The sequence below is a fragment of the Chanos chanos genome, chromosome 6 (genome assembly GCF_902362185.1).
Source record: "Chanos chanos chromosome 6, fChaCha1.1, whole genome shotgun sequence".
In the NCBI taxonomy this organism is placed as follows: Eukaryota; Metazoa; Chordata; class Actinopteri; order Gonorynchiformes; family Chanidae; genus Chanos; species Chanos chanos.
Window position 1 is genome coordinate 27941627 of NC_044500.1, and position 13029 is coordinate 27954655.

At 40.4% G+C, this 13029-nt stretch overlaps 1 protein-coding gene across 1 annotated transcript; it reads right to left on the reverse strand.

Moving 5' to 3' along the window:
- Nucleotides 1-502: 502 nt before the first annotated feature.
- Nucleotides 503-2845, reverse strand: hmga1b (high mobility group AT-hook 1b). Its single transcript, XM_030776168.1, has 4 exons — nt 2747-2845; nt 2064-2148; nt 714-754; nt 503-562 (listed from the first exon to the last, which is right to left on the reverse strand). The coding sequence occupies exons 1-4, from the start codon at nt 2843-2845 to the stop codon at nt 503-505; spliced, it is 285 nt and encodes a 94-aa protein (XP_030632028.1).
- Between the last annotated feature and the right edge of the window lie 10184 nt (nt 2846-13029).

The following is a 13029-nucleotide window of genomic DNA, read 5'->3' on the forward strand; positions in this document are numbered from 1 at the left end:
GCTGCATCTAAGGAAAAAAAGCCCGTCACTAAAACTATAAAAAAGCCATCACACGTCACAATGTAAAACATACATTAGTCTCTCTAAGCCTATGCTAAACCTCAACTCACAAAATAACCACAGCCAATACATAAAAAGCAAACACAAACCACACACATATAGAAAAAAAAAACACCTCTGTCCAGTATAAAAGGTTACTGTGATGTATTCAACACTCCCCAGAGGGTAACGGAAAAACAAAACAAAACAACATTGCCTTCCCAAAATTCAGCTACTGTATATACATACACAAAAACTGGTTATGAGCAATGTATGATGTGTATAAACTTCTCTGTCCTGGGCAGTTGTAAAAAGCAGGTGAATGAGTAACATTCCATTTGGTCCCAGTGGGGCGTTTTTTGTAGGGAGGCAGGCCAGTCGGGTGAGTAAGTGGAGTGATTGGTACCAGTTTGGCTGGCAAAGAACAGCGCTGAACGATGAGGTAGATCAGATGATGAAGAAGCTACTGCTCATCCTCCTCCTCCTCCTCCTCAGAGGACTCCTGAGTCGCCTCCTCCTTCTCCTGTTTAAATAAAAGTCATATTGCAATAACGGTGTTCTAGTGGCAAAGTAACATTTGGCGCTAAGCTATGTATGTGTTTCCTTAAATGAACCATGTGCAGCCTGCAGACACTACTGTGAGTAAATGTATTTGAATTCATATTTAGACCCACCTCTTTTTTAGCTCTCCCTTTACGCTTCGCCTCTGCTGACGCTGCTGCTTTCTGTAATGCAAAAAGAGAAAAAAAAACTGTCATCCTACACCTTGTTTCACTCATTTTACTTAAGTTAAAAAATGAAAGAATGAGCAAATTAATTGAAAAATCTGTGTTATGACCTGGAAAAGGGAAAGGCAGGCGGTTTTTAATTTAGTAAGCCTTACAGGGATTCGCTACAAATAATGAAGTTTAACTTAGTTTTTTAGACATTAATGTCAAATGAGAACAGTTGGCTGCTGCTGAAAGTTATTTATTTCTCCAAATCTGCGGTAAGTGACAGGATCCACAATAATAAAAAAAGTTCTGAATGGGCCATCAAAAAACTCATGAAGCATTCATCAAATATCAACAACTACCAGGGTAATCCTTGAAATCCTCTGAAATAGACAAACAATATTGTAATAACTTTCAATAGAGTATATTTCCACCTGTGTTTGGTATAACAAACATCTTACTGTATGTCTCTGGTCAAGGATTTAACGTTATTTAAGTATCTCACTCCCACCTCATTCACTGGATGAAGAGGGAATTGAGTTTAGAATCTGTACAATAGGCCTCTAAATCCACTGATGAATGAGGTGGGGTTGTGTTGGCGTGAACACTTGAAAGTTTTTTTGTTTTGAGTTGTTCTGAGTTTTGAGGCTCTTGCAGAGTACTCTGTCTTTGGACTCTTGTCACATTGTCATTTGGAAGAGGGTAATAATCTTCAGCAGCACCAAACTCTTTACAGAAGACAAAGAGGCAAGAGCTAAAATAAAAATTTCAGAAGACATAGAAAAGACTAAACAGTAACTTCAACTTCATTGTTAGAGGCATGTCTCTTCAAACTGATCCACAATATTCCATAAAAGGGTCTTTCTAAAATCTACTATTAAAGTTTGTGACCAGCAGAGGGAGACATTTCTGGGCAGGAAAAACAGATGGCGAGGGGGCATTGGGTTCATGGAGAACTCTTACGACAGGCGCTGACAGTGCTAAGCTCCGAGAGAGCTAACAGTCAGCAGGCCACCTGCCACAGGCTTGAACACAGCCGCTCTGCCTGAGACCAGGCTTACACTGAGAACCACTCGCAGACAGAACCCTCATATACAGCACAGGGGCGGGGCTAAAAGGGGTTGCTATGGCGACTGCTATCTGTGGAAATATCAAGGGAGGGATCAATTTAAAGTCTGCTCCACGGTCTTACGATCAAGGCATGTCAGTAGGTTATGATCAAATACAGAGAAAAGGATGAAGGCATGGATTCCAGTCAGTCTATTGTCGACGTTAACGTCGAAAGACATTGTGAAAGGTGTTCAGATGTACTTACTTTGCTTTTGGTAGGGCCTTTGTTCTTGCTGCCTTTCGGTCTGCCTCTTGGTCGCTTTGGAGTAGGGGTTCCATCTGAGTCCTGAGGTGGAGAGCCATTCTTGTTGCATAATGCACAAATTAAATTACGACAATGTGCTTTTGGGTTAATATACACCACAGCAATAATTACTGTTTATGGCCTAAGTGTGACTGCTTACCTAACTGAAAACAGGTTTAACAATGCTGAAATAGTCAATCATGCAATATGAGAGAAAGAGGAAGCTTTATGCAGATCTGTTGGTATCTATATATAGCATTCTGAACCCAGTTTGGGAAATCGGAAATGTGGTTAAATAAACTGAGCTACTGTCCTTCTGAAATGAGCCGTTACTTATTTGTTCATCCTGGTTGGCCTTATAATTTCCCTTTTTTGGTGTTTGGCAGTGAATCCTATTGGGGTGATCTGCACACCTGAGCAACATTGGTCGCTGTCCAATTGTGCAGGTGCTGAACTGATCTCAATTCTAATATTAACCGCAACACCTGACAAAACTACCTCTTTTCAGAAAACAAGTGAATATGACTGAGAAGGGAAAAAACAGACTGAGTATATTCATGGTCTGACAGGGAGCTGTCTTAACAATGAGTGAGATGTGTGGAGTGCCTATGTGAGTGTGTCTGGGGTTTATGTTTATTACCTTTGGATGTTTTCTTGGTCTTCCCCTTCCTCTTTTCTCTGCTCCATCCTTTTCTTTGGGAGAAACTGCTTGATTTGCCTTTGCCTCTGAATCACTCATTTTCTCAGTTCACTTTAAACGGAACAAATGTTTATAGTGTAAAACTCTTAGAAGACAAGAGCACAGGTTGTAAACATAAGGCAAAACCACGACTGCTGTTTTGTTGATAAACTGTGCTGTAATTATTTGTTCAAATAGAAACCCAACAGTTTGAATTCAATTTGATCCACAGTTCACCAAGTATGTGTTGCCTGAAGTAGTCTGTATCCTTCACACGAGGAGGTCCATTCAGCGTCAGAAGAATACCGCTTGACACATTTGTATATAGCCCACAGAATATAAACATGATATCAAAGCGAACAGCAACCACAATATAATGAATAATTATTTATGTGCATGACACGCAAAATCTGATCAATACCTGTTGTACGGTCCACTTGATCTGATCTATTCTAATCTAATAAAGCACGGTGAAACTGACAAGACAGGCAAGACACAACAGATATATAACCCACGCGACAACGCTTGTCGTCATTTTCAACTATGACAATAACATTTGACGGTAAATGCTTCAGAATACAACATCTCGTCACCAAGACCGTTCGATATGCGAAGACATGGCAGACAGCAATGAGATGAAATTAGCTATGCACTCATTCGCCTCCTTATAGGCCTGCATGGAAACGAGGAACAGTGGCGATTGAATGCAAATGGTCGACGAAACAAACGACCTTAAATAGGAAAAAGGCCTAATGTTCCAACGTGTCGAATAAAAAATGTATCCACATGGCTCAACAAAACATGCGCATTGACTTACATGGAAGGTCTGTTCAGCACTCCTTAAATTGCTAAAAATCCGAGGTGAATTTTGCCTGTGTTGTATCTCCCGTTCTTCTCTAGCCCCACCCCCCGGCGCACTCAGTGTCCTCCGATTGAATTTAAACAAAAAGCCCGTCCGTCTGTATGCCAGCCAATACAGTTTAAACCCAGGAGTAATGGCGACTGCAAGAAAGAGCACGAAAAATCCAGTCGCAAGTCCAAATCCACAAAGGAGATCTCTAACTTAAACGAATTCTATAATTGTCATACAAACCCAATACGGCAGCCCGTCCAAGGAGTTAAAAAATAGTTACGTTGTCTCGCTAATAAATTGAGACGATAGCCAGTGAGAGTAAGAGAACGATTTAAGGAGGAGCACGAGAGAGGGCGGGAGTATGATAAGTATGTTGGTTTGTCAATAGTAGCTATAGCAATGTTTGAGCTGAACCCGCGGACAAGACTGGTTTCAATCATTTTCGTTTTCGCCTGGAAATTGCTCAGGTTCTCGCAATGTTATGTTCTACGTTTAGGCAAGCGCTTCGGCAGTGATTGATTAGTGAAGACATAAACTTTTTCTGCCAAAGAAGCCATTTTGGTGAGAAAATAAATGTAAAACACTAGGATTGTGAACTCGTACAATATAAAGCACAAACAAACAACAGCAGCAAGAAAAACAACTCCCGAAGCAATTCTGTGTTGTCTTTGTTTATCCTCATCTAGGTCTAAGTGTTATGCGAAATATAATGAAATTCTACGGACAGTGTGCGAAGGGGCGGCTGACCTATTTGTGGCCTCTTTAAAACACACAGGTAGCATATTCTGGTTCAAGTCAAATTAATCAAGATTGATTTTCATATTTAGCATTATTTGTTTTCTGAGATTTATTGTTAGTTCCCCTGTGGGTAAACATCGAGGGCTGCTGGAAAGAAGAGCAAAGTAACATAAGGAACGAGTGAGAATTTTGGCAGAATGACTGGAGGCATTCTCAAATAAGGCCACTAGAGGTCGACATAACCCCACTGATGATGCCTTTCACGTGTAAACGACTTCAAAAAGTCCCGAGGAATTAATCAGTAAGAGCCTGAAATTGACCGCTTCTCATTCTTTGCGTTTGTGTTCATTGTGATTCGTTGTCCATTCCAGCTGATTAAGTTATAGTAATAAAATGTGCATTTAGCCTATACTGTTGCTTTCATACGCTTTTAATTTTTGTCATGAACTTTAATGAACTGAAAAATACTTCAGTTAATCGAAACATTGACCAGCACACGAACCTGAAGTCTATCACCATATCACTATGGTGATAACTGAAAAATGATGTGACTTTTTGATATTTTGAGCTGGTTCCCGTAACGAAAGCTTGTAGACCTAAAGTGTTAAATTGCTTGTGTGAGCGACGTTGAGTTATTGTATTTGTTATATGAGATCTGTTGATTATACTGTAATAATCACAGACTTAACAACGAGTATCACAAAACATTTAAGTAGGTGTTCATGGCTATTATTCCTTCATTAAATAATACAGTATGGTGATAAATCTTTCGAAACATCTGGGCAGATCTCGTGATTCTGCAACGCAATGCATATTTGTTGCTAACTCGGTCTCTTGGAGCCTCCAAACATAGCGATGTGAGTAATTGTTTTAAGTGTTGCTGGTACTACCGGCGACAATGTATTTACACTAACAGACAAAATTACTTTTGAAAAAAACAAAAGACCGCGGGGCATTTTCATTACCTGAAATTCACTGAGGGCTGAAGAGCGATTGCGCTCTCTGAAGTTATTCAATGTTGTTTTCATTTATCTGTCGACGGCACATGATTGTTATTACTGCTCTTAATACTTTAATGTTCAAAGCCAAACCGTTATCTAAAACCCAGTAGCACAAAACCTTTGATTCGGAGATACACTGCACTCATAGCGGATCCTCTTTCATATTTGTACAACCACATCCATTGGGGGTTCGAGCGGAGGGAACGTAAGGACTGGGAGGGGGGAAACACGAGCGAATCTTTAGAGCAGAGTGACGGGAAAACCTTTATGGCTGTATGATTTAACACGATGTGTGTGCGTTTAAACAACACCAACTTATTAACAAATTAAGCTGTACCGTGGGGTTGTATGGTCATCCCAATAATTGCGCTGATGACTGGCCTATCGGCAGACAATTTTTACATTGACCCAAAGGCGGCACAGGCACCTTTCATTTCATTACAGTTACTTGTGCAGTTGCTGCTGCGTTGCATTTATGATCAAATGGGCTCTGTGGGCGTTGAATGCACTGCATCGATTGAATAACGCAGCCCCCATTCCAGTGCGGGTGTGCACGGTAATATCAGTCACACTCATTGCTTCAATTTAAATAGGGTGTCGCTTTTTTGAGACTAAAAATCGGCAATTTCCCAAGTCGTGATCTACAAAATGAATAGGTGAGGGAATTGAAATCGGGAAGTCTTCCTGTTCCGAGACCTTTTCAGCACCACTTTCAGTGGACAGCGCAACAGCTATTTACTGTTAGGATCGTGATTTACACGGTTTCCTTTTGAATTTCGCTCGCAGTGGATGGAGTTTGTTGATTGCTGAAGACGGTGCCGCTGGACTGATCAGCGCATTACTGATAACCAGCATTCGTCTCGGGATAAAGTTGATTACGCACGAAGTCTGGGTCTATGCACCTCAAGGAATCGCAAGAATCAGATGAAGCGGTGAGTACTACGAAATGGGTCAACTTTGAAATTCGCACATTGATTGATCAAAAAAGGGAAAATACATTCTTTTAAATCTGTACGCTCATAGTGAACCAAGTATTTCTTTCTAAACAATTATATATCTTGTCAATCAATATCTATGTGTCCGTGTCTCTGTGCCAATATTCATGTCAATGTATGTAAACACATAGTGAGCAAATAGTACAAAAAGACAACAGTTAGAGAAAAATACAAATGGTTTTTAAAAATGGGACTGAGGTTGCAAAACTTTACTGCCGTTAGAATTAGAATGGAGGGTATCGCTCTATAGCGCAGTACGACATTGCAGAGCTACGGTGTTGTGCATATGGGCAATACACAAGGAATTGAAAGTGAGCATTATTGGCTTTAACTTCCGTCCTCGATATGAGCAGTTACATGAAATAGTGAGCCACTCAATACTGTGTAAAGACAAAACTGAATTCTGACAAATACTGAATCATCTGTGAAATGTTTTTGATTTCTTTCCCCTCTCCCATATTTTTAGTAGGCTACTTGCCTACCAACAACAGGTTTTTTTTTTTTTCTTTTTTTTGAACTGCGTGGAAACGCACGCGTGACTCAAAAAAGAGCTTAAAATATTTTTAAAATATTACTTGAATCATATCACTCTAACATTGCCTCACTGGAAAAATAGAAATGCACGAGAAAACCGTTCTTTTTCATGCGTTCTGAAGTTCTAATGGCCTCAATTCTGTTTAACGTGTGGGCTTCCATCGTCAATAGCTGGACCAAGAGGAACAAAAAACGCAGGGGAGAGCAGAGGAGACGCTATTTCTGAAATATTGAGCTAGCCAAAATATTTGCAGTTGTGAAGCCTCTAGGCTTCTCTAAAGCATATGGATTTGCCTCTGAACCTTATAAGTATGGTCAGCGTGACCTTTTTAGAATGTTACTCTGTCAAACACACCATGCACCCTTAGCGATGAGCAGCAGACACAGAGATTCTCAGCGTGCATGAAAATCGGTTGTTGCACGAAACAATAACGCTTTCAATTTGCTTAGGCAGCGATGAAGGGGTCCAATCAAATGACAGTCTGGATAAGTCTTTGAAAGTTTAAGTTTGCATAACATTAAGTTTGCATAACATCTGGGAATTCAGATTGTATTATTATATTTATATCATTAAAGTTGGTACATTATTCACGTAAATTCATCTTCATGTAAAACTGTTACGTAAATGAATTTATATGTATAAAAATGCTGAGGCAAATGATTCGGCAGTAAAGATTCCAGACGAGGTGAATAGCGTAGTAATGAATATTGTGAGTTACACAATGTGTCAGACTGGGGTTTGTCATCCACAAGAACTTTGTTTGCAATGGATCAGCACCAGACAAAGTCATAGCTACTGTCATAATGCAGATTGATTTTCTATTGAGTGAAATGTATGATTGTCTTTCAGTTGTAATTAAGCTTTAGATGATAAGTTGGTTGTTCAAATTTTTGAGCCATCAAGAGTGGTAGTTATTTATATGGGAAAAAAGAGATGCACATGTGTGAAGGGTACTGTTGAAAATTGGTAACTATAGTATGTAACATTTTGGTTCAGTGATATTTCCTCCAACCTGAAATGATCACTACAGTCTTGTGTACCAACATGATTTACAAAATGCTACAGCTTTGTGTTGATTCATAGGCTGAGGAATCAGGTTATCATCTCTGATGAGGCCACATTCTTGGATAAAGTAGTATGCAAGAACCTCGGTACGCGAACACTGATGGAGGAAACTCAGAAAATGAAGGGTCAGTGTCAGATTTTTCTGCTGAAGTTGCCATGGACAAAAGTGGTCAAATGATCGGTCTGTGTTCTTATGTGAACCAGACCGCTAAAGGGTTTCCCTTGCGACCACAGTTTACTGTTTGTTTGGGTGGGCTGCCTTATACCAGCTACTGTGTAGAGATTTTATATCTGTTTTATATGAGGGAATGGATGCGTGTAAGTACTGACTACTCCTGGTAGAGCTACGGCAGTTTGGTCTCTTTGGATCCCAACTGATCATAGTCTAGAGGCAAAACACATGCTGGGCAGAAGAGAAAATGGTAGACTAACGCTGGAGAGTCTTCCTACTGTCACACTCCAGAAAATAACTTCATTGTGAGAATTTTTTTTTCAGGTTTAGTCTCACACCTTTAGTCTTAGGTCTTTGACAGGCAATTAACAGTTATGGTGAAAGCTAAAGAAATGGGTAAAAAGAGAACTTAGTGACAAAATGACAGTTTTGTTTCACACACACACAAAAAACACACTGCAAACTTAACTATATTGCCTTTTTATTTCTTCTTTTCCAAACAACATATATAATACTTTTTTTTTTCCATCAACTTGGGGCTCATATTGGCAGTGTACAGAACCACTCTCTATGCTTAATGCATGCTCTGTCTACACATTTGGCATCTATTATTGATTACTGAATAGACTTCCAGCACTCTATCAACTCAGCAGTGCCCAGTTGCTAAAAAGCATTTTACTGTTCCTCAGTCAAATTTCTTATGGGCCTCTTGTAAGAGACAGCGCTTGATATATGGAGGTTTGGCCTCTTTTCTTGGATCCCTCTCGCTCTGCAGTGATTGGATGAGAGTACAACCTTCTTTTGCCTTTCAAGTGAGGCAGTATGGGATGGTATTAGAAGAAATGGATTAGAAAACAAACTCTAATGGAATTAACCTGATTGAGAAACATTAAGGGATATTAAAAAAGAAAAAGAAAACACACACACACACACACACACACACACACCTGGACCTGAAGATATGGCAACACAGGGTAAAGTCAGTATGAAATCTCTTCTGTTAGGCAATTCACATTCACAATTATTTCTGTGAAGCACCAGAGCAGTTGCTCATTACTTTATTAGTGTAGTACTATCTGTCCTATTAAAGCAAAGACAATTTTTTTTCTTCTTCACGTAATGACCTGGCATGACTGAGCTGTCAAATGTGTCCTTCATTAATTGATATTGAAATATCAGTGAACATTCAGCCTGGGAGCATCTTTCACTGTCAGTAGTGGGAAATGTGCACAGTTAAATGTATCTCAAAATAAGGACCCATATGTGTGCGTGTGTATACACACACACACACACATATGTGTGTATATATATATATATATACATATGTGTGTGTGTAAGATTTGCAAAGGAAGTTCCTGTCATCAGTTGGTAAAGTACTGTTACAGATTTAGTGGTAGCCCTTATTCATGCTAATTTTTCTCCATCTTTATTTGGAGCGATAGGGGAAGGCTTACAAACAATTTTTTTGGGGGGGGATCTGAAAACATTACCGGGCAAAGAAATTCTCTGCATATCTCTGAGTTAATTTTCTCAACGGACTGACTAAGCACAAAACCAGATTTAGATTCAATTTGGTGCTCATCTCAGAGGGTTGTGAGGATAAAGTTTATGTCTATGTTATCGCATTATTCCTCCTGGCGTGTTGGAAGCAAAGCCTCTGCTCTGTACGTTGCTCTGTGAAAGACAGCCTGTGGCCCGTGGAGACTTATCATCAGGATCCTGCTTGTGTGCATCATATCGGTACAGGGCGCCAGAGAGATTCTCTGTCTGTCTGTCTCTTGCTCTCTCTCTCTCCCTCTCTCTCTCTCTCTCTCTCTCTCTCTCTCTCCCACACTCTCTATCTCTCTCACACTCTGTATGTCTTGTTCTCTCTCTTTCTCTCACTCAATTGTTCTGCTGATGTTACAAATTTCAGCCCCATTGTGAGTCTATGGTATGACCATGGCTCTACTGAGATCATTAACCATGTTGTTGCGTTGGCTGTTAACAGCTTTGTGCTGATAAGACTGCATGTGCATATATGTACGTGTGCGTGTGTGTGTATGTGCATGTGTGTATGTGTGCGTGTGTGCGCATGTGCATGTGTGTGTCTATATGTGCATATGTGTGTGCATGTGCATTTGTGTGTGTGTCTGTTTATGTGCGTGTGTGTGTATGTATATGTGTGTTACATACAGTAAAAAAATAGCCTTGGTCATGCTGAGCACTAACATTCCAGCTAAAATGCATCACTTTTCCCTCTGGTTGTGGCCATCTGCTTAGTGAAACCGCTCGCCAAACAGATCTCCCTCTTTCTCCAGCTGCACTGCCCTGAATGACAATGAGACAAGGTAAAACTCAACTGTGGGGGAAAACCCAGATGCAAAATTTCTAGAACTTTCTCTTTTTTTGTCACCATCACAACAAGAAGGCTGTCAATCATTAGAATTAGCTGCTATTGATTAGACAGAGTTGAGGATTCTGTGATCTGGCTTTTGTATGATGACAGTTTACTTTAAAGACATCTGTTAGACCACAAATTGTTTCAGGGTGTCGTTCATTTCTAGACAATGCCAACTCATTAGACTCGGTGGTGAATTTGGCTTTGAAATGCTGAAACACAATCTCTATATTTGCAGCACAATCCTGATCCTCAGTCTGCCTACCTCCCTCACACAGAGTCTGTTTGCTCCACTTTTGGCTTGTGTTTGATGTAGCTCCAGGATATTTTTGGACATTTGCTCTGATTAATGATGAGTAAATGCCCATTAGTCAGGTGGTGTAAACAGTGCGTTGGCCAAGAAAAAAGTAAAATGTGGTGAACAAATTGGATACTCCATCTTCCATATATGTGATTGTCTCAATACCCTAAAGAGTCCTCACTAACAATGGGGCATAAATTTGACACCTCACACACATCGAAAATTAACGGACTTAGAAAGAAACATACAGAGGATGACTGGTGGCTTGCCTCCAAAACATCCGGGGGTTGAGCGTGGGGGTGGTTTCCCCACCTTCCCATTTATGAACATATCAGAGTTGGTGTGTTGTGAGTTCTTTGGGCAGACTGTGAGAGACGTCGTGTGGTAGGTTCTCATAAGCCTGCTTCATGTGAAATGGGGTGTGAAATGAACACACTTAGCAAACCAACCAGCAGTGTGCTTGTGCAGACACGAGCTCTCCCACATTAAGAGCCAAAACCTTTGGCACTAAAAACTCTCAACGGCCCATCGTATCATTTCACTCTCGTCTCCACTTTGTCCTTCAAGTAAATTATACATTTCTAAGAGCAGCTTATGTGACACTGCGAGGGAAAAATGATATGCGACCATTATACTAGAATGAGAAGCTTTTGGTCAATCAGAGAGCAGTGGTTTGACTTGGGTGGTCAGTGATAAACACTGAAAAGAGCATGTGTACATGGTCAACTCACAGGTCACTCTTTTCTCAAAGGTGTAAAAACAAAAACAAAATAAAAAACAAAACAAAAACAAAAACAAAAACAAACAAACAACAACAAAAACATTTAAGGTTAACTTTTAAGGTAGTAATGCTGCTTAGAAAACCTAAAAACTAAACATCATGTGCGATGTATTATTTAATGAAGAAGTGTAATCCTACACGGCTTAACAGGTAGGAGCACTTATGGTTTATCAATCCTCTAATGGATGGAGGTTGCTAAATAGACATTTACTATTCCGAGAAAGCACAAAGTGACTTTACATTTCTGTTCCTTGTCATTCAATGGATTATCATTTACAATCCAAAGTGAAGACGGGCTTTCACTTCACATATAAAGTTGAGCTCAATGTATAGTATGTGTGTGTAAGAGGGCGGGGGTCTCTTTGTTCCCCTGAGAGCATTATCAGAGGCCAAGTCAATGCCATGAATTGGCTATAGTTTATGGAATGGAATCAGTCAGCAAGAGTAATGAAATTCAGGGCCTTCCACCCCGTTCAGTGAAAGTCACTGCACCGGCATTGTGGAGATAGGGGGAGAGAGAGATAGAAAGAGAAAGAGAAAGAGAAAAGGAAAAAAGAGAGAGAGGGATAGAGAGAGAGAGAGAGAGAGAGAGAGAGAACGTGGCATATTGATGGTTGCTTTTTGTCACACTCTTTTCCTGCTCTGATGTCTTTGAGCATAAGCCGCAGTCTGGGTGGAGACCCTTTCCCCCTCCTTTCTTTCCTGTTTTTTTTTTATTTATTTTATTTATTTATTTATTTATTTTTTTAAAAAAAGCTTGTTAACAATGCAGAAAGAGCTGCTCTTAGGCTCATTACTCAGAGTGAGAAAAAAGGTGGAAGGGGTTAGGAGCGAGGTGGAGAGGGTAGGCTTGCTTCACTGCTGGCTTCCCCACACTTTGATAATGAGCCATAATTATTTACTTTGAGCTCTTGGTTAATAATGCATGAGAAAAAACCTACGGCGAAGCTCCCGCCTTCGGAACCCCCCCCCCCCCCCCCCCCCCAACAAAACTCCTATGCAAGTGAACGCCACCAGGGGGGCATGCTAATTGTCCTCGCTTGGAAGCTTATTGGTTGTGGGATTGTTAGGGAATGCCTTCCCTTCTTCTTTACCTCCATCCAAAACATTGAAGTTAATATATGTGGCTTGGAGAGCAGGACCATAATGATGAGAGAGAGAGACAGAGAGAGGAGAGAGAGAGAGAGAGAGAGAGAAGAGAGGGAGAGTTTGATTTGTCTGATGTTGTATGGTGTCTGGAGCAGTACAGTGATGCAGTGACCTATGTCAGACTTGATGAGATTAGTTTCTGCGACAGCTTTAGAGAGAGAGAGAGAGAGGAAAAACAAAGAGAGAGAGAGAAAGAGAGAGAGAGAGAGAGAAAGAGAGAGAGAGAGAGAGGAATGTTGATTTTTGGATCTATAAGATTGGGGTGGATGTATGT

Coding starts and splice junctions, on each gene's coding strand:
- hmga1b (XM_030776168.1), bottom strand. CDS start 2,845: ATGAGTGATTCAGAGGCAAAGGCAAATCAAGCAGTTTCTCCCAAAGAA. Junction 2,149..2,746: donor GACCAAGAAAACATCCAAAG/GTAATAAACATA, acceptor TCTCCACCTCAG/GACTCAGATGGAACCCCTAC. Junction 563..713: donor AAGGGAGAGCTAAAAAAGAG/GTGGGTCTAAAT, acceptor TTATTTAAACAG/GAGAAGGAGGAGGCGACTCA.